The 22,113-nt window shown below is 42.4% G+C and overlaps 1 protein-coding gene across 2 annotated transcripts in view; it reads right to left on the bottom strand.

Moving 5' to 3' along the window:
* The window catches only part of LOC141132554 (cationic amino acid transporter 2-like), a 51,448-nt gene that overhangs the window by 7,067 nt on the left and 22,268 nt on the right, over positions 1-22,113 (bottom strand). For both annotated transcript variants that reach the window (XM_073621112.1, XM_073621113.1), the window contains exons 5-10: positions 19,797-19,933; positions 13,426-13,648; positions 5,487-5,623; positions 4,624-4,726; positions 3,056-3,192; positions 37-203 (exon numbers count right to left, since the gene is read on the bottom strand). In XM_073621112.1, the coding sequence (XP_073477213.1) occupies positions 37-203; positions 3,056-3,192; positions 4,624-4,726; positions 5,487-5,623; positions 13,426-13,648; positions 19,797-19,933 (904 nt within the window). The remainder of the gene's footprint in view (positions 1-36; positions 204-3,055; positions 3,193-4,623; positions 4,727-5,486; positions 5,624-13,425; positions 13,649-19,796; positions 19,934-22,113) is intronic.

The raw sequence follows: 22,113 nt of genomic DNA, 5'->3' as shown, positions 1-22,113 counted from the left end.
CATACTAGGTTAAGATAATAAATGTGTAAAACTCACCATGAATGCTGCTCGGCTCTGGTTTTGTGGTTGCCTCCAAATAAAGAGGGTGATTGCTATAATACCAAGGAGTGCCAGGGCAAGCAGAATAACACACCAAAGTACACCAGACAGGATGTATTGGGAACATGTTGTAGATACCACACTCGCTATTAAGACTAGGACCGCTGAAAGAAGATAATATTTATTTCTAGGAATCTGCTCTTTTTCTCTCAACTCATTATAGATTTTTTTTAATACAGTGTAAGCTAGAAGCTTTGTTTTTTAATGCATTCTTTATTTCTCAAGTATTCTCAATTATTTATTTTCTTCTGTGAATTGAGTTTAATGCCTGTTCATGCAATATTTACATAGCGTTTTCAGCGTTTTGCGGTAAATTACTATAAGTATAGTGAATCGACAGTTTCAGGATTGCATGCGATATTTAGGCAAAATGTGTCCGGACACCTAAATACCACATGCAAGATGATTTTGTGCATGAAGCCCACTGTGTAAGGAGGGTAAGAAGCGTTGGGTGAACAAGAAACATGAATATGGTGGAATAAAAGGAAAATAGCCTGTGGGACTTTGAGGCAAACATGGGGGCCAACAAAGTAGAGTAAAGCATAGTAACATGGTTTATTAAAACCTGAGTAAATGCATAGACATAAAATATCTTTTTGCAAATAGAGGCCCAAGTGGAGCCCCATACTTACAAATCGGCGAAGCCGAACTTCCAAAAAATGATCCCCTAGGAGGCGGCCACAGGATGCATTTGACCAGGGAGCTGAAGGGATGGAACCGACATGTTTACATTGCAGTGGTTTATCCCGAATGCTGAGACATATCAGTGGACACAACTGTCACCATTGAGTCATGTCTGTCCCTCACGTTTTCGCCCCCGGCAGTTTGCTGTCAGCTCCAACCCTTCAGCTCCCGGGCCGAATGCATCCCATGCCTCCTAGAGGATCACTTTTTGGAACCTCGGCTTTGCCGATTTGTAAGTATGGGGCTCAACTTGGGCCTCTATTTGCAAAAAGATATTTTATGTGATGCGTACTTTCAATGCATACTTTGTTTTTCTAGAGCTACTGCAGCTAATGATCTACTCCTGAAGAAGCGAGCAGTGGCTCCTGAAACGCATCGAGTTATAGATGCCAGTACAACTCTAACATTGTATACAATAACATGTGCATCTTTTCAAGCAATTTGTCAATCAATTTGTCATCATTTACTCATGTTTTAATAAACCATGTTACTAAGCTTTACTCTACTTTGTTGGCCCCCATGTTTGCCTCATTCAAAGTCCCATGGGCTATTTTCCTTTTGTTGCATTGTTTAGGGATGGAGGCATATCATGGGTAGTATCAGATTTGTCCCTTCTTTTGAATATGGTGGAATAAACACTTCTTATGCTTCGGAAATTTACAAGGCGTAATAATAATTGTAACATAATCCAATTAAATGCATTGTATCAAATTGATGCCATTGTGTGGGGTTAGTTTCATTGGATTATGAGAGGATTTATGATCAGAATGATAAAGGTTAAGTTTTCACCATATGGAGCTACTGGTTTAGCTAAAAAGTAAGTATGCACATGAGATTAGATAAAGTAATGTAATTTGTACATACTGTAACTGTTGAATGATCATAACGGGATGTGTTTATGATGCATTATTGCGGATTTGTAACAAATGCTTGTTGTAAAGCAATTGTAGCAATATGTTTGCAGCATCTGTTGTTATAACAGCAGAGGGTAGATCGGGAGACAGGACAGATCGTGAGAGAGGCACAGTAGCGCTGCATGGAACGCGGGAGCTGCCTTAGATAACTTTGCAGAATAACTAGCAGGTGATTGGTTGATAGGACACAGAGCAATCCTAGTAATCGATTACCAGCTCGGTATGCAAAATTTAAAGGAGTTGTAAAGTCTCAGGGTTTTTGAAAAACCTGTGCTGAAGCTGCCCCCCAGCCCCCCCCCCCCCCACACACACACCTGAGCCCGATCGTTCCAGCGACAAGCACGAGCCCAGCAGCTCCAGCCACTGTCTCAGGTCCTCATTGGATAGATTGATAGCAGCAGGAGTCATTGGCTCCCACTGCTATCAACCAAATCCAGTGACATAGGAGCCGGGTGCCGGAGCCGAGTCCTGTTGTCTGTATCAATAGACTCAGCAGCAAAACTTGGGATGAAATGGAATGAAAATCGGCTCTCCGTGGGGGCACTCGCCGACGAGGAGGAGCCATGAGCGCCGACCAGGGACCCCCAGAAAAGGAGGATTGGGGCCCCTCTGTGCAAAACACAGAGCAGGTAGGTATGACTTTTTTTTTTAAACTAACCTTTACAATCACTTTAACTTCAGCTCCCACTCTCGCCCTCCATGCAGCGCTACTGTGCCTCTCTCTCATGATCTCTCCCGTCTCCCGATCTCCGCTCTGTGTGCCTGTCAGGTAGCGGAGTAAGGGGAAAAGAGAACCTGGCTCTGAAGGATGGGGGAGCAGGGGATGCTTGTGAACTTACAGAGAGCTCTACTATGGGGGGGGAGAAATGTGTGTAAAGGGGCAGAGCAGGCTACTGTGTAGGGGGGAGGGTGAATGGGGGGGGGTGAGTTGAAGGGGGCAGAAAGCACTAGTGGGGGGGTGATGTAAAGGGGGCAGAGCAAACTTTTGTGTGTGGTGTGGTGGGGGGGGGTGGGGGGTAATGTGAAGTTGGCAGAAAGGACTAAAAGTGTAGGGGTGATGTGAATAGGGCAGAGGACACTACCTGGCGGGGGTTGTGATGTGAGAGGGGCAAAGGACACGGCTGTGGGGGGGCAGAGGGCACTGATGTAAGAACAGGATTGTGATATAAGAGGAGAGGGGGGCTGTGATGTGAAGGACCTGAGTGATTGGAAGAACATGCGATTTGGACCTCGGGTGGAAGAAATTTTTACTGATCGGACCTCTATGAACTTTAATTCATTACTCCTGGTATACAGGATATGGCCAACCCTATCTAAGACAATGATATTTTACTGATTAAAGAGTAAATCCTATTTACCTATTGCCATTACACTCCGTGATACCAGTGTCGAGGAGCGAGCTGAACCAATAACTGATGGCCTTGGATCTGTGATATTATCATGGTACTCTATACTTCCATTAGTTGCTTGTGTAGTTTCTGTCTCTATCTGGTACCTAGCAGAAACACAAATCACACTTGTCATCTTGCAGTAATATTATACAGCAATAAAAGAGGTAATTATGGTTATAAAGGGTATATGCTAATGTCCAGGGCAAATATTAAAGTATATACTGTATAAACCCTAACAATCATCTTCTCTTACTCCATTTTCCTCTGTTAAATATGCCATTGAAAGTGTTTGAAGTATCTTTTCAATAAGTGCAAAAAGACACCTGCCTAAAATTCAGAGCTGTTCTGTTTCCAGTTCTTTCTCAAGTTGTCCACCCAGTTCTTATCATGGGCTACAGAACAATTAGTACCTATGTAATGGAGGTGAGAAGAGTGGGAGGGATTCAGTAGTTTAACAAAAGACAACTGGGCAGGGCTGGTACAATTTCTTGTGATTTTAGTGCAGAAAAAAGCATGTGTTGTCCTTCCACAACAGGAAATTAGAAGCTGAGTAATTTCTGGGATATTCTACCTCCTAATACCACTCTGTGTACATGGATTACACATTGAAAGTGGGACAGACTGGTGCACTAATATGCTGGCAAACAGCTGGCCTTGTCACATTCCTCACACAATTAAACTTCTATTGTTATTACATAAAAAATACCGCGCTATAGCCAAATAAGTGAGAAATTAATACTAAAAAATGAGAATAATATTGTATCTTAAGGTAGTGAAAATATATGAAAAAATAATAAATATTAAAAACTAAAAACAAAAAACCAAAGCAGCTGCTAAAAGTGAGATACACACAAAAATATTTTGGAACAGTAGGTAGCAGCGCTAACAATAGTGATAATTATACCAAGTATTAAACATAGACTGTGATAACTAACATAAAAGTGCATGAGTTGTAGAAAAAATGTCCATCTATATACATAAAAAGTGCTCAAAGCCTTGAACCAATGTGAATAATCTTCCAATACATTGATTAAATGAATCCTCCACCGCAACCACAGTGATGACACCACACAGATTGCTCGCTTACCCCAAGGCAAGCTCTATAAGCCTGCGACCTGTTACCCGGCCAGGGCCTTTATCCAGAAGAAAATCAGGGGGGCGATATTTTGCTGGAATCAATGTATTGGAAGATTATTCACATTGGTTCAAGGCTTTGAGCACTTTTTATATATACAGTTGGACATTTTTTCTACAACTCATGCACTTTTATGTTAGTTATCACAGTCTATGTTTAATACTTGGTATAATTATCACTATTGTTAGCGCTACTACCTACTGTTCCAAAACTTCTATTGTTGCCAGCAGGGCCTACAAGGTGTATAAAGATATACGTGCCTATAATAGGCTTCCAAAATTATCATAACCTTCATTTTTCAAAGACACTATTCACCTTCTCCACCCTTCTCAGCCACATCATTATATTTACTACTAAACTACACATACGCTACATGCAAATACAAAATCATTAAAATTACCTCAGCAGAATGACACACGAAGACACTAGCGTGTAGGCCAAAAGAGTCCCTATTGACATCATATCCACCAAGGCCTTCAGGTCAAACAGGAAAGCCATGAGAGCTGTGGACCAGAACATTATTAAAGAGGCATCAGACTACTAAAAACAAATATACAGGCATACCTCCCAATGTGTATAGCTATGATTTGCATTATGTTTATTGTGTCAATATTACTCTTTCCCCTACGCATACTTTAATTTGAAAATATGAAACTTTGGTATGTTAGAGAGTGAAAATTAAGGGTGTGATTAATATTTTTATAGTTAAGCTACATCCATATGCACAGTCAACTTTAATTAAGTTTAAGGCAATAAATGCAGTTTTTTCTCATATCTTCCCAAGTGCCCAAGAAGCTGACATAATATGGAAATTTCAATCTTGCTTGTAAAAATTGAGTTTAGTTTACCACCTTCAATTTTCCAAGCCTCCTTATTGGTTCTTTAATGGGATGTGTAGCCTCATTAACCATTAGAGAGACTTTGGCAGTGGAAGGGTGTGGGACCAAGCTCTTATGGTAGAAGTTGAGATTTGCATATAGCTTTGGCCTCCTATGTCTGATTATTGTGTACTGATTTTTTTTGCATGGAACTTACACTGAAGGTAGTCTCAGCTTATTTATTGTTTTTTTTCATATGATCAGATTGCACAGATTTGAACAAGTTGTTTTTAACGTAACCTGTAGTGAGCGATACAAGATGATCCCTCAAAGCCTGGTCAAAGTGATCTATCACATACAGACTTTCTGAAATTCAATGCACAAGCCTGCCTCTTGTCCCATAGGTGTCATTGTTTAGTTCTATCCACTTGCTTCGAGCATTTACCAGCTACTACTCCTGAAGCCATGGTGGCCACCACTGGACTCTGCCGGCTGCTGACACGTGACAGTGGCTGAAAGAGCAAACCATCTCTGGCCATTGCAAGAAGAATCCTGGGCATAGGGAACATAGATCCCAAGAGACTGTAAAACAAAATAGCCCAGAGGATAAACATCAGTGCAAGATGTTAAGTGAGACATAAAGAATCCCTACTGCTCTCATAAGCATATGCACAGTGCTTGAGTATTTTTTTTTTTACAGCACAAGAAATTTCTGTAGATTCTTTTTTTAATTGGAAAAAGCCAACTTTATTTAAATAAGATTAATTTTACAGAACAATACTTCTAATACAATAATAAATAACATTTTACACCATACAGTTTGTGTGAGTTTCATTGTATGATCATTATAAGGCATGGGTTTGTGAGAAAACATACATCAATTACATAAGAGAAACTTTCCGAGGTTCTGTTCCCAATATATTTCCAAATAAGGATTTTCATACTTAATACCTATACAGGTCATTCTCCTATTAATTTTTATTTGTATCTTTCTAGACAGGTCATTCTATAGGATTTGGGAGATTTTCAAGTACAGGTTTCCCCATCTTCCAGCCACCTATCCCACACTCTTGAGTGTTTATGTGCACATCCTCTATGAGTGTAGACTAGCTTCTTTAATGGTATTGCATCATTGACATCCTTCTTCCATTGGCGTATGGATGGGGGTGAAGCCTGCATCCATATCTTGGCTATTACCTTACATGCCATAAACAAGTTTCATGTAAAAATATAGTTTGGTACTTGTCTATGTCTACATCTGGTAAAAGTCCCAGAAGGCACAATTTAGGGTCTGACACTACTGGGGAACCGTGCAAGAATCGGACTATCTGTGTTCAGTATGTCTGAATAATTGGGCAACTCCATATAAGGTGGTAGAATGTGCCTAGTGCTGTGTGGCATAGGTGGCATGTGAGGTCATACGTACAAAGAAATTTTGCTTTTTTTAATGGTGTTAGATAAGCTTTGTGTATGATATATAGCTGCGTCAATCTGTCGGATAACTTTGGGGACATCAGTTTAGTTCCTTCCATTATTTCATCCCAGTCTTCCTCCTCTATTGGGCCTATGTCCTGCTCCCACTCCCCTTTCACTTTTTGTGCGACTGCTAATGACCTATGACCTCTGAGTGCTAGATACAGGTTCGAGATGAGCTTAGAAGGTTCCTCTCCTAGTATTATGTCTAAAGCCGAAGGGGATTCTGACACTATGTCCAGATTTGGTTATTTGTGTTTTTATGGCATGTCGAAGTTGCAAATACTTAAAGGCCATCTGTTTGGGGAGTGTAAATTCTTCCTTGAGTGTTTGAAATTGCTTGAGTCTGGAGTTAGATGTCACTTGATGGAAATATATTACGCCATAGTTAGCCCATACCGTTGAATCTGAAATGGATAGGTGTTAGGTAGGTGTTTGTTAAACCATAATTGTGTGGACGTGTAGTTTCCCGGTGTTTTGTTTTGTTAGCGTGATTTCCCATACTCTCTGGTCATGAAAAAGCATTCCCATATTATATCTTGGAGGTTTTTTGGTGATTTGTTTCCCTCGGAGGATGGCTTGGAGTGGGGTGAAAGCTGATTGCCCCGGTTTATTACATACTAAGGCTCTATATCTCTGCATTTCCACTTTGTTGAAGTGATATATATGGGATAATTGAGCTGCCAAATAGTAGTCTTGAAGATCAGGGAGGGATACTCCCCCCATATCCGTAGGATTTTTCAGAACATGCCAGGCCAATTTATGCCTGCCATTTCCCCATACAAATGAGTTCAGAATGGCTTCTATCTGTTTGAAGACTCTCAGTGGGATATATAGAGGAGCATGCCATACCCTATAAAGTATTTTGGGTAACAAGATAATTTTTATTATGTTAACGTGCCCCATATCCCCTAGTTGTAGCCTGGACCATGTCTGGGTTTTGGACTTTATCATCTCAAATAAGGGTGTGACGTTCAAAGACGTATAGTCCGCCAAAGTCCTAGTAACCTCCACTCCCAGGTCTTTAATTTTGGACACCCTAGTTAGCGGCAAAGTTGGGTTCATTTTAGGAGGGGGGATATATCCAAGGGGAGAATTTAGGACTTGTCCCAGTTAATACACAATCCTGAAAATCCACCCATTTTCTCCATTATTTCAAGCACAGCCTGTAGTGAAGGCCCCTGATCCGCTAAGTATAAGATAGTGTCATCTGCATATAATCCTATTTTGTCTACCAGATGTCCTCTCCTTAATCCCTTAATATTTGGGTCTGCTCTAATGGCAATTGCCAGTGGCTTTGCAGCTAGGCCATATAGTAGGGGAGACAGGGGACATCCCTGTCTTGTGCCCCTTTCTAGAGGGAACTGTTCCGAAAGCCAGCCATTAACAAACACCCTTGCTTTGGGTGTCTGGTATAAAAGCTTAACCCATTTCACAAACTGGGGACCAAACCCGTAGTTGTGTAAGCATTCCCATAAATATGGCCATTCAACGGAATCGAAGGCTTTGGCTGTGTATAATGCTACCACCACCCTGGTTCCGGCTTTAAAGTCATCCCAGAATGTATTAATTAGGGGTGTAGTTCTAGGTCTGTCCAAATAGTATTTTATCTCCTGCTCAATGGCGTCATGGTCTGTGAGGGCCGAGAGCCAGTGGGGATTCAGTCTCCAAATACGTGTAGGGGGAGCAGTCCTCAAAGACATTGTTACCCAGCAAGGGGAGTGGTCTGATTCCTAGGTGCAATTCCAGTCCCCGTAACTTTAGGTAGTAAAGATTGGGACACTAAAATAAAATCTATTCTAGACATAGTATTATGACTTGTAGAGTGGCAGGGGTATGCTCTGGTTGTGGGGTTGTTGTGTCTCCACACATCCACTAGGTTAAACTCCATCATGGTACGGGACAATCTGGTCTGTGTAGGTCCCCCCGATATGTCTACCATTTGCATCGGTCTATCTAGAGACGAAGACACGGTCTGGTTAAAGTCCCCCATCCAAATTGCTGGTATTGTCGGATGTTGTGCTATAAATGCTAGGCCCTCTGTAACCACATCCAATCTGTATGGGGGGGAATATAACTGGCTATAATTAGCAATGGTGTTCCTCCAACAAGCGCATGAGCAAAGACATATCTACCCTGCCGGTCGTTTTTCACAGCTATCAATTCAAATGGGGTGAATTTAGCCACAAGTATCGTGACCCCCCTGGATAGGTTTGTATGGGTGCTGTAATACGCCCAACCCACCCAGGGGCACCTCAATGCCTTTTGCAAATGCCCAGTAACATGGGTCTCCACCAACACTATAATGTCAGCTTTTTGTCTTTTAAGAAATGTTAGTGCAGCTGTACGTTTAATTTTATCCCCCATACCTCGCTCATTCCATGTCATAAATGTAATATCTGCCCCATTCGCCATAGCTAACTGGGGTTATATGTACCGGCAGGGCATCACGTCTCCGCGTCATACATTGCATATTAATTATAAGAACTTTACTGCATTTCACACAGTAACTATACAGTTTTTGGCTTATTCTCCAACATGTAAACTTATGCACAACGGTGCAAAATTCCCCAATGCTCTGATCTGTTGATCTGGCATTTTCCTTTCCTCCCAGCTTTTCACCTCCCCAACTTGGTGATAGCATATAGTACCCAATAACCTGTGCTCAGATTTTCATCCAGTCTTTCAAACTGACTGGAGGTGCTTTGCTTAGACCAGTTATAGCATGTAAGTAACTATGATGAAAAATATAAAAAAAGAAGAGAAAAAGAAAAAATAGGCTGTGTATGTGAGATGGGGGCAATTTCTCACTGCACAGCACATGGGGAGAGAGCAAGTGAAGTCCTATGTTCAGTAGTCCTTCATTCGAGTGAGACTCTTGCTGTGTAGGATTCCGGGATACCTGAGTGCAGATAATATTCATGCATAATCCTATGGATTCCGCTGGTGGGTCAGGGCGCTCCCAATGTGAGATATGGTAGTCAATGACCGGTGTTATCCAGGCATGCTTTATGTGTGGGCTCAGACTGTATCAAAGATATAAAGTCTATGGTTTTCACCCCCCTTGCGCTGGGCATGGCTTACTGCTCTCCATCTCCATCCCCCCACAGGCAGTTTTAGGGGGAAAAAAGGGGAGCATCCATATGTAAAGTAACTCATGGGATATGAGTAGAACTGTAGGGGGTAAATCCACCAGTTTTATGGCCTTTCGCGATGACTCAGCCAGGCTACATCCGCCCCGAAGGCTCAACAAGGTCTGTTGGTGGGTCAAGGAGCGTTCTTATTAAAATAACATTGTTAATGAGCAGTGCTGTTCAGGTATGCCCTGTGTACAAGCGCACAGGGCTTCCAGGAAATGATGGCTGTAGTTTTTACCCCTCTTGTGCAAAGCATAATTTAGCTCTCATCTTCCTCATCCCCTTGTAGGCAGTTCTAGGGGAGAAGGAGGATTATTGCAAGAGGCAACAAAGGGGCGATGGGGAGAACTATGGGGGGTAAATCATCCAGCGTTTAAGGGCAAAATTAGTTGTACTCACTCAGTTTCTGGGTGTGTTGTGTCATATATCCTGTTATCCACGCTGATCCAGCCATGCTCCTGCCGCTTTAGGATTTTCAAAGAATTGTACATGACCATCTTCCTCTACTCTTAGTCTGGCAGGGAACAGCATGGCATATTTGAGATGCAAGATTCTTAATCGCCGTTTAACATCTTGGAGCTGTGCTCTTTTCTTTTGCACTTCATTAGAGAAGTCTGGGAAGCCTGCCACATGTCCATCGCCGACTTGAATATTCCCTTTCTCTCTAGTTAGTCTCAGAATTTTGTCTCTGTCTTTAAAGTTTAGGAACTTTGCAATAAAGGTCCTCGGAGGGGCTCCCACTGGAGGGGGTTTTGCTGGGATGTGGTGGGCTCTCACCACAGCAAACACGACGGAGAAAGCCTCCCTGCCATACTGATTAATGAGGAGAGACTCCAGGTATTCAGCAGGATTGTTACCTTCAGTTTTCTCTGGCAGTCCTATGAAACGGAGATTGCATCTCCTCAGTCTGTTTTCCATTTCATCTTGATGTGCATGCAGTTGTTGTATCTGCCTTTGCACTTCTTCTGCAATATGGCTTAAGGGGTGTAATATGTCCTCTGCTGCACCAATTCGGGTCTCTGCTTCTGTGACCCGGTTCTTCACTTTAGAAAGATCTTGCCTAAGCAGGGAGATATCAATTTTGACCTCATCGATCTTTGTAGTGAGTGTCCCTTGCAGGGCAGCTATAACCTCCAGAACCTTGACAGTGTCTGCTCCCTAGGGTTCTGCTGTGGAGCACATGTCGGCGCATCTTGATCTGTCCGGCCTCCCTCCTGGGGTCTGTACCTCGCCAGCTTATCCACCGCATCCATGGTTCTTTTTGGCGGCGACATGGTGCCGGTTCTCTTCCCCGCTGTTATGTGCTAGCCGGCAGTATGTTTTAAAGGGCTTTTTTGTGAGCTCACTCTGCCTGCTTCCTACTCCATTGCCGTCCAGGCCACGCCCAATTTCTGTAGATTCTTACATTGTGTATAGACTCGTGGAGGCCAGTTTACAGGGTATAGGGGGTCTCAGCTGTAGCCCTAAAAGCAACAATGGGCTGAACATAATATTCCGTCTCTGCCAAGTCGATTAGGCAAGACACATTTTCGGTAATCATTTCTGTTTGATTGAGCAATTATCTCTGTGTGTATTAGAAAACCAATTACAATACAACCTCATTTAACAGCTCGGTTAGATTTAAGACTTATAGATTGCGATTTTAATCAATAATTTAAATTCGACCAACAGTGCTGAACAATACCATTTGCGTTGCTTTGTTTGATATTTTAATCATTGATGGATGAATTCATATTTAATTCCTCAATAAATCCCAGGAAGTCTGAATCATTCCCCCCTCCATGTAACCAGTACATCATCAATATACCTTTCCATAAGACCAAGTGTCTGCACTATGACCCATTGTCAGTATCCTAGGTGGAGGCTTGCAAAGGCTGGGAGACATGAGGCTCCCATGGCCACTCCTCCTATCTGGTGATATTTTCCAGCAAATTGGGTGTTTTAGTACATTTGTATCCATGCAGTTGCTTTAATAGTAAAGTATTTATTTGTATATATTTTATATAATAATAAATATATAAAATTGTGATATGTCTGGATTGTTGCGGTGCATTCATTTGCCATCCACTTTACCTATCTTTGGGACCGTTTTTACATACTGATTAAATAACGCATTTTTTCTTTCAGATTCCATCTTGGGATGAAAGATAGGCACACAATGGCAATTTACGTCTGATGCATTTCTAAATTCAAGAACAAAAATGTAGTATATTGCTGCTAACCAGTCCTTAGATGTCATGAATGCATTTTTTTTTTTTGATTAGGCTTAGTACATTTTCTGCAAGTACATAAAAACCTCTGTTGATCCTGACAGAGGTCCAGTACCCCCTTAACTTTTTGTGCACTGAACTGAACCTCAAACAGAATTATCAGCTTTCCAAGCATTCCTCTGGGAAATATTTTCTTTGAACTACAAATCAACTTGGCATACGTAATAGAGATGAGGGGTGGTAGAGGTGTTTGTAGCCTAGAGCAGGAGTCTCCAAACGATGGCCCTCCAGTTGTTCAGGAACTACAATTCCCATCATGCCTAGTTATGTCTGTAAACATCAGAGTTTTACAATGCCTCATGGGATGTGTAGTTCCACAACAGCTGGAGGGCCGTAGTTTGGAGATCCCTGGCCTAGAGTAACAGCTGTTCTATAGATGCAGTGCAGTGAATGAGCATTGCTACACCAGGACAGGAAGTGTGTTACTGGCAGGATCACCAGGTGAAAATAAAGAAAAAAACACAAAAAAACCCCAAATGAAACCAATAAATCCAAAGACTGGTAAGTTGCAATATATTACATTTTTGTTTTTGTGTTTGGTACTGTGATAGCCACAGGTCACAGCAGGAAAAGGTAACATTGAATGACAAATTTTAAAGGCTACTGCAGCATATTTCATATTCAGGCATGATGTAATATATCAAATAAAATTAAAAATTTATAGTTAAAGTGGTTGTAAACCTCAAACATGAACAATGAACAAATCACATCCTATTATAGTGTGCACTTGCCCTAATCCAAAGCACTGAGTATGGCGACTCCACAGCATCCTGGGTGATGTTGCTACCCTACCCCCCACCCAATTCTGTGTAGAGGGGGTGTGTCCATTCCCTCCACTCAGGTCTCAGATTACACTAGAGCTCTGTGATCTAGCTGTGCAGTGTCTGCTGTCAGATCCTCTCCCCTGCCTTCTATTGCTGAGAATTAGCCTTTGAACAAATTTGGAGAAGAGAGGGCTGCAAATAAACAGGTGCAACTTTTGTTTCATTTGTGTATCACCTGAGGTTAGTCACTTCATTGGGTATATATAAGGGTTTTCAACCACTTTAATTGAATCATTGGAGCTCAACCATAATGGAAAAGTCCAAATAACTTACTGCTATTCACGATCAAAAAATGTTTTTATAGTATGTTTACCTTTTCCTCTACACTCCAATTCACTGCGTCTTTTGTACAGTTTTCAGCAAGGGAATCTTTTATACAAATTAATTGTAACACTTCAAAGAAAACACTAAGGTGTAAATTGGCTTTTAGGTTTTCCCCAGACTCAAAGACAAACCAAAATGTTTAAGTGGGCAGCCTGGAGAAAAAAATGTAGACTCTAAAGAGGAGAAATTTGAGCTTTAGGGCCACCATGCACAAAGAAATTGACAGAAAAATAAAAAAATAAAAAAAATAAAAATAAAATATTTGAATAAATAAACAAACTTAATATTATTCTAATTGAACTTTTGAAACTGATAAGAGAATGATGTATACAAAGTATTGTGATTAAACATTGTACCTTGTGGTCAAAGCACAGAGAGATCCTGCAGCAACAACATATTTTGCCACACTCCACCCAACATATTCAAAAGCAGCTGGCAAAGGACTCTGGGCATCCAGGAGGTAATAGGGCATCATAAGTGTAAGAGATGCAGAAACCCCAAAATATGCCAGAAAACAAATGGACAGGGACACCACAATTCCCAAAGGTATTGCTTTCTGAGGGTTCTTCACCTCCTCTCCTGAAAGAAAGTTTAGACACAACTGTAGCCTTTTTAATGTTTTTGAGATATACACACGAAAAAGGTCAGTTTAGGGCACATTTACACTTGCTTGAAAATAGAGAGAGTAGCTGATGGTATGCCAACATCCCTATAATATGCATATAGAGTGAACCCCCATGATGGGACTTTTAAGGCACTGGGTCAAAAGTAGTTGAGTAGAAAGAAAGGGTTGGAAAAGGTCTTAAAAAGTTCCTTATTGTTACACAAAATACAAAAAAAAATAACAATACATGTTAAAAATGAATTGGGCACTGGGACTAGATACAATATGTTAAGGCAAAATGTCACCAGACAAGAAATGATAATGAAAAACAACCAATGCGTTTCGAAAATGGATTTTCTTCTTCAGTAGTGCATAAACATAAGCAAAAGGGGGCAGTTTGCTTTCTATAACAAAGAGATTGCATTTAGAATGATATACAGAGTAGGATGGTATAATATCGCTCAACGTGATTAAACCGTGTATATCCACACCTTTTGGGGTGTGAATTCATTTAGAGAAAATACCCAAAGTTTTAAAATAAGCTGCAAATTGGTCTCTGAGTGTTGCTAGGGGGCGCCAGGAGTCAATGCCAAACCATTGATCCAAGGGGGTTGGGGTGTTTTAATATAAAACAAATGTTATACAGTATGTGCTGTTAAAGGAAGCAATAGATCATGATATTAGACCACATACATGGAGTAATGTTATAAGAGGTAGTAAATGGATAAAAATCTGGAGTGTCGATGCAGAGCCAGCAATACTTGGGGGATCCTTCAAATACAGGGTCACCAAAAGATAATGAAGAAATGTTGTATTGTGTAACACATGGATTTCTTGCATTATCTGTAGACATACAGGATGTGGGGGGGGGGGGAAGGGGAGGGGAGAAGAGGGAAGGAAAGGGATGGGAAATGTGAGAAAACAATTATCTAGGTGTTCTAAAAATGTATCAGGAAGCATATCAGGGCAGCTGGACAGCAGGAGGGCGCAGCGGTTTTTTATATTGTGTACACAGCTGTGCAGCCAATTGATTGCTAGGAGGGAGGGGGAGAGGACAGTCAGAGGGTGGCTGGATTGGCGGCCCTGGATGTCACTCCATGCTTGTAACATCGAGTAGGGACCGATGTCTTGCCGAGAAAGTTCCCTCGGCGGATAAGGACCCCCCCTGTACTGCGCAGCACTTGCGCAGTACGAACTACTATCAGCCGCCGGAGATAGCCGAAGCTCAAAATGTTCAATCAGCTGTACACGGCGCCTGCGCCCTAGGTCCAGGTTCCTTCCCCACCATCCAAGTGGACCTAGAGGGGGAATAAAAAAGAGCCGAGCGAAGTGAGGCCGTGCACAAAGCGTGGCGAGCGAAGTGTGCCCGCGAGGGGCCCTCTTACAGGCACCGTGTACAGCTGATTTTCACCTATTCGCCTTCGGCTATTTCCGCGGATCCTACTGCGCAGGCAGTAGAGGGGGGTCCTTATCCGCCAAGCGGAACTTTCTCGACAGAACACCGGACCCCCAGCCGAAGGGCGTGCCGCAAAGCCCCGCCCAACTATGGGACGACGTCATGTGTCACGGCACACAGGGGAGGCCAGTTGTTCTGTCAAAATAGACAACTCGTCAGAAACACCAACTACTTCCGGTTTCTTTAAACCATCAGTAATTGGAGAATTTGGACGAATTGGACACAACACCGGCAACCGAATAGTCCAGTGCACTATATTATGAGTGGAGATACTAGCCAACAAAATGGCCGCCTCTGAGGCAGCGACAACTTTATCCTCATTAGCCGCTGTGCTGTCAAAACAGCTAAATCTTCCTGAACCGGACTGTATTTGGTTGCAGGTGTTGTGTCCAAACAGCAATTTGTCAAAATCTCCAATTACTGGTGGTTTAAATAAACCAGAAATGACGTGGTTGAATTTTCTGACAAGTTGGCTAATTTGCAGAACACCGGCCAATGCATGTGGGGGACACAGGGGCTGCATCCCTGTCGCCACAATGACTGAGGCCAGCCAATGGAATGGCCACCCTGCCCCCTCATGGATAGATAGAGAGAAAGTGGCCTATGTGCATCGGATGGGGACACTGGCAGACGGACAAGAAGACACGCACACCCAAGTGGAAACAGAGGTGAACTGCCGGCATGAATTACACCATATAAACGTGCGTAACATTGAAGTACAAGTGATATTAAACAAAATTGCAACATACATTATTGGATAAAAAACAAAGATATCGCTGGGGGGGGGTTTGGGTGGAGGGCTGGGGAAAAGAGATAAGGAGGAGAATAGTGATGGAAATTATAAGATGTCAGAGATGAGAATGAAAGATGGATTGTATATGGATATGTGATGTAAATGATGACATTAAACCTCCATGCCACCCAATTGAAAACCTTCTAGAAAGGGCCTATAGTTGATTGCCTCATTAAGGCCGGGAAAAACTGTGGCATTTAGGTTAAAGATCCATCTTAGCTCAAGCTGCAGGAGATGTTTGTTCCAGTCTCCTCCACGTAAGCCTGGATGGATCCGATCCAGTATTAAAAATTGTATTTTAGGCCATTTTTTGTTGTGCATCTGTATGACATGCCGACCCAGAGGTAGCTCTGGGTTGCATGTCTTCATAGATAGAATATGTCTATATGCTCGCATCCAAAATTCATTTTTCGTTTTTCCTAAATAGAAGCAATGGCATTCGCATATGAGTACATATATTCTTGAATGCTCTTTGTCATTTTGGGTCTACCAATGGTGAATGCTCTTTATCATTTTAGGTCTACCAGTGGCTACCAATTTAAAGTCAGTGTCCACCTTTGGTCCTTTTTTTTCTATGAGTAAATATATTGCTCCATAAGTTTGACAGTTGGCGTAATGTCGGGGTTTGTAGGTGCGTCCATTGGGTAATCTGGTACGAGGACTGGTGTTCATATATCTACAGTATTTGCAGCCACCACGCGTGAAGGTTCCTAGTCGTTTACAGGGGTCGTGTCTATTAAAGCCTTTGTATTCGCTTCGAACTACTTGATTCCTAATTGAGGTGGCACGTCGGAAGGTGAAGGCAGGTGTTTCTGGGACAAAAGGTGCCACATTGGGGTCCATTGTCAATGAATGCCAATGTTTTGTTACAATTTTAGAAATTTGGGTGTGTTGCTGCGGGAATTTTGTAATAATGCGTAAATTGTTAACTGGTTTGCGTTTTTTTGGGCGCAAAGCAGTTCTTGGTGAGTTTTTGAATTGTGCATTTGTATACTCTCTTTAGAGATGTGATGGAATAACCACGCATCAGTAATCTTTGTTTGAGCTTTTCTGCTTTACTTTTAAAAGTAATTTCGTCAGAACAGATATGGCGAACTCTAAGGTATTGACATGACTAATGAACGTTGGTGAAAGCTGGTGGCATGAAGGATTGAGTTTCCTGCTGTATTTTTCCTAAACAAAGTGCTAGAAAGGGAGCCATCTGTGTTATTGTTAATTTCGACATCTAGGAATGGTATAGACCAGTGGTCTCCAAACTGCGGCCTGGGGGCCAGATGCGGCCCTTTGCTTGCTTTTATCAGGCCCTTGGGGCACCATTTTATCCACTAATACCAACATTAATCCCCTCCCCCCACTGAGACCATTGAAGGGGCACATTTCCTCCCAAGTACACCAACAATGGGGCACAATTCCTCCCAATGACACCAACAATTGGGCACAAAGACACCAATGATGGGGTACAATTCCTCCCACTGACACCAACGATGGGGCACAACTCCTCCCACCAACACCAATGAAGGAGCACAATTCCTCCCACTGACACCAAAGACGAGGCACTGTTTATTCCCATTGTTCCCACTGATGTTGGGCCCTTTTCTACTCTCGATGGCCACAGTCTGGCCCCCTAATGTCTTAGGGACAGTAAACTGGCCCGCTATTTGGAAAGTTTGGAGTCCCCTGGTATAGACTGATAATTGTGATTCATTGTGAAATTTAAATTTAATGCATTCTGACGGAGGATGTGTAGGAAGGACTGCAGTAGCTCAGAGGGTCCGTTCCAGACCTAAAAAATATTGTCTATGCAGTGGTACCATAAAATTACATGGTCCGAATACATAGAGAGATCCTCCTGAGCCATGATTTCGAGTTCCCACTCCCCCAGATACAGGTTGGTGTAGGATGGGGCACAGCATGTCCCCATCACTACGCCTTGCACCTGGAGGTAGTGGGAACCATTGAAGGTAAACACATTGGGGGTTATTTACGAAAGGCAAATCCACTTTACACTGCAAAGTGCACTTGAAATTGCACTGAAAGTGCACTTGGAAGTGCAGTCTCTGTAAATCTGAGGGGTAGATCTGAAATGAGGGGAAGCTCTGCTGATTTTATTATCCAATCATGAGCAAGCTAAAATGCTGTTTTTTATATTCCTTGCATGTCCCCCTCAGAACTACAGTGACTGCACTTCCAAGTGCACTTTCAGTGCAATTTCAAGTGCACTTTGCATGTGTAGTTTGCACTTGTAGTGCAAAATGGATTTGCCTTTAGTAAATAACCCCCATTGCGGTGCAAAATGAAGTGGAGGGAAGTCAAAATTGAGTTTCCCTTGGTGATGTGAACTTTGGAAGAGCATATGTTGGATGCATGACAAACCTTTGTCCTGGGGGATACAGCTATAGAGTGCCTCTACATCAATAGTTACCAGGCATGCAGATTTAGGTACGTTTAGGCCATCTATAATGCGAAGAAAATAAACGGTATCTTGGATGTAACTGAGTAAACTCATTGTGTATGATCTTAGGTGATCCTCAATGTATTTGCTTACATTTTTGGTTAAGGAGCCATTTCCCAATATTATGGGCCGTCCTGGTGGTGGATTGATTTCATTGTGTAGTTTGGGCAAGGCATAAAAAGTGGGTGTGCGGGGATACTCAGTTCTAATAAACTCCCAGTAACTTGCTTTGACTTCAACACACATTAAATCGCCTACCGCTTTAACATGCTTTTTTTTAATGTGTTTTTGATGCTTCTGTAGTGTTTAGGTGGTGCTTTCATGATGCTTTGGTGATGCTTCGATAATGCTTCGGTGGTGCTTTTTTTAAAGCATTGGTTCGATTTCAACACACATTAAAGCGCCTACCGCTTCAACATTTTTTGATGTGTTTTTGATGCTTCGCTGGATCTTCACTGTTGCATCGATGATGCTTTTTTGAAGCTTTATTGAAGCTTGGCAGATGCCCTGTGTGTGTGTTGATATCTCATACCTGCAATTTCTCCAAAACAAATTGAACCTAAAGCTGAATAAAAGCCTCTCAAAAGCTGCAGATACTTCAAGCGGGCTTTGCCTTATACTTCTATGGAGGCTTTGAAGACGCTTTGAAGAACCACTAAAGCAACATGGGGTATAATCTTTGAAGCAAAGCCGAAGCAAAGCAAAGCAAACACAAGGTGACAGGACTGCAAGCTAATAATTTTATTTAGTTACAGGGGCTTTGACTGGTGCCTGTCCGAAGTAATGTTTTAATGCAAGTGTGACTGAGCCCTTAATGAAACTTGGCAGATGCCTTGTGTGTGTGTGTGTTGATATCTCATATCTGCAATACCTCCAAAACAAAGTAAAGCTAAAGCTGAATTAAAGTCTCTCGAAAGCTGCAGGCGCTTCAAGTGAGCTTTGTCATAGACTTCTATGGAGGCTTTGAAGACGCTCTGAAGCACCACTAAAGTGACATGGTGTATAATGTTTGAAGCGAAGCTGAAGCAAAGCAAAAGCAAGGTGTAAGTAGGACTGTAAGCTAACAACTTTATTTAGTGACAGGTGCTTTGGCGTTCAGAGAGCTTTAAAAAAAGAGTGTCCAAAGCCATGTTTTGAAGCAAGTGTAAACAAGCCCTAAAAGTTAAAACTTGTGTATGCTAATATTTTAAGATTGTTGGTAACTTTATACTGGCAGATCACTATTCTTGCCAATTACTGTATGCAGTATAATGGTAATGAGATTATCAATGATGAGATCAACTTTAACGGCAAAAGGTTTTTACTCAACTGCACATTTTTTGCCGCCCACCCAACCGCATATCTAAATGAAGCCTTAAATACTACATTAAATATATAGGAAACCTTGTTATGATTGACTGTTGCTGATGTTCTGATCCATACCTGTGGTGGCAATGCAGTCAAATCCAACAAAGGCATAAAAGCAGGTTGCAGCTCCTGCCACGGTTCCACTAAAGCCAAATGGCATGAATCCACCGACTCCAAAGATACCAGTTATATTACCACCTGCAGAATGGTTACTGTTGGTATAATGGTTAAAATGTATTTTTCAATCAAAAATTATAGTATTATTTACAAAAGACAAGTTTGTTTTCAATTTATACACATGCTAACGCCAAGCTTAAAGTGGAGTTCCACCCAGAAATGGAACTTCTGCTGTTCGGGTCACATTTGGCACCTTTCAGGGGGAGGGGGGCAGATACCTGTAAAATCCAGGTATTTGCTCCCACTCCCGGGGAAAATTGCCACACAATGACCGGCAAATCCCCCCCCCCGCTGTCTTTTGGGAGACATACGGGTCCCAGAAGACAGCAGGGACCAATCAGAAGGTGCAGCGCGACTTGCACATGAGCAGTAGGGAACCAGGAGTGAAGCCAAAAGTCTTCACTGCTTGGTTTCCTTACCAGGAATGGCGGCGGCAGCACCCAGGAGTCGATCCGAAGATCGGCTGGGGTGCCGACATTGCGGGCTCCCTGGACAGGTAAGTGTCCTTATATTAAAAGTCTATAGTTACAGAATTTGTAGCTCCTGACTTTTAATTTTTTTCCTCCATAAGCCAGCACATGAAGAGTAAAATCCATATACACCTGCTAAAAAGAACATATGGAGGCAAAAAATATAAAGGGTTGACTCCCCATGTTGCAGTCCTCACTTTTCTGAAAGAATGTTGTTTTTCACCGCAGCAGCACAATGAGGTTAATCCGTGTTATACATAAATAGAGCCAACTGGTATAAAGCAACCACAGTGATGCATTAAAAAAAAAAAAAACAATTAAAGGAAATCTCCTTATTTAATCCAACAGGTTTATTTGTATCTCATTACAAATCTAGTACACCTTGTACCTCAGCAATAGTTAGGCTGGCCATACACGATTCGAACAGTTACTGGGCAGGCTGATTGTACCAAGTTGATCGATCATTTTGGTTACATTCAGCTTGTCGGATTCTCTTGCAATTATTGCTAGCAGCTCCTATAACACTGTGTTGATGGGAGAATCATTGCAGGAAAGAAATTCACACAGGGTATGGTCAGCCTTACTTGGTACACACTACAAGTTTTTTTTTCATTGAACCCAGCAAGTTGAATGGAAAAAAAACTGACAGCTCAGGTCAGAGCCATTGTACTAACTATCCCATGTTAGCACAGCAATCTCCCCTGCTGTGCTATTTTGTTCTGCCAGAACAGTCCAGTCAGGGATTGTGAGCCAGTCGGCAGACCTTTTCCGGTTATGACCCTTCGGCAGAAGCTGGCTAAATGGCTGGCTTCTGTCGGACCAGCTGTTGTACACATGGGCCGAATGTGTCAATAGAAACCAGTGCCGATGCCGCCCAACATTCGACCTGTGTGTACTAGGCTTTAGTGTTGAAAGGTGAAGGTTTCTCTTTAACACAAGTGCAAATTTTGGTCAAAATTGCGAAATTCCAAATTTGCAGTTTTGGAGTCACAATGATAGAATAAACTCTCAGGGCTGAAAAAAAACAATGCCAAGACCTCCCATGTCTAAGCCAAGCTGTCCAGGAAATGTGGCAGCTAGAATGGTTGGGACAAACCATATAGCACTTTTATAATATTATTCATTTGATTTACACATTTTTTCATAAGAAAACAAAACCTGTTGCTGTAACCGCTTTACAATGTCAGCTGGATTTGGGCTTTTAATTTTCATACCTTCCATAATGTATTGCTAGATTAATATATAATCTTTGTATTAAAGCGGGGGTTCACCCACACCGCCAAAAAAAAAAAAAAAATATTAAAAGCCAGCAGCTACAAATACTGCAGCTGCTGACTTTTAATACATAGCCACTTACCTGTCCCTGGGTCCAGCGATGTCGGCAGGGGACGCCGAGAACCCGCTCGGTTCTCGGCAGCTGCCGCCGCCATCCTAGGTGAGGGAATCAGGAAGTGAAGCGTTGCGGCTTCACTTCCCGGTTTCCTACTGCGCATGCGTGTGTCGCGCTGCGCGTCCCTAGTGGTCCCCGCTCTCTCCTGGGAGCTGTGTGTTCCCAGCAGACAGCGCGGTCGGGACAGGAAGAGGCATAGACTCCCATGGGAGTCTATGCCGGAAGTGGGTGCAAATACCTGTCTTAGACAGGTATCTGCACCCCCCTCCCCCCTGAAAGGTGCCAAATGTGACACCGGAGGGGGGGAGGGTTCCGAAAAGCGGCAGTTCCATTTTTGTGTGGAACTCCGCTTTAA

Source organism: Aquarana catesbeiana, linkage group LG03 (genome assembly GCF_042186555.1).
Source record: "Aquarana catesbeiana isolate 2022-GZ linkage group LG03, ASM4218655v1, whole genome shotgun sequence".
Taxonomy (NCBI): Eukaryota; Metazoa; Chordata; class Amphibia; order Anura; family Ranidae; genus Aquarana; species Aquarana catesbeiana.
The sequence above is the reverse complement of the archived record's forward strand: the minus strand, read 5'-3'. Positions and strand labels throughout refer to the sequence as shown.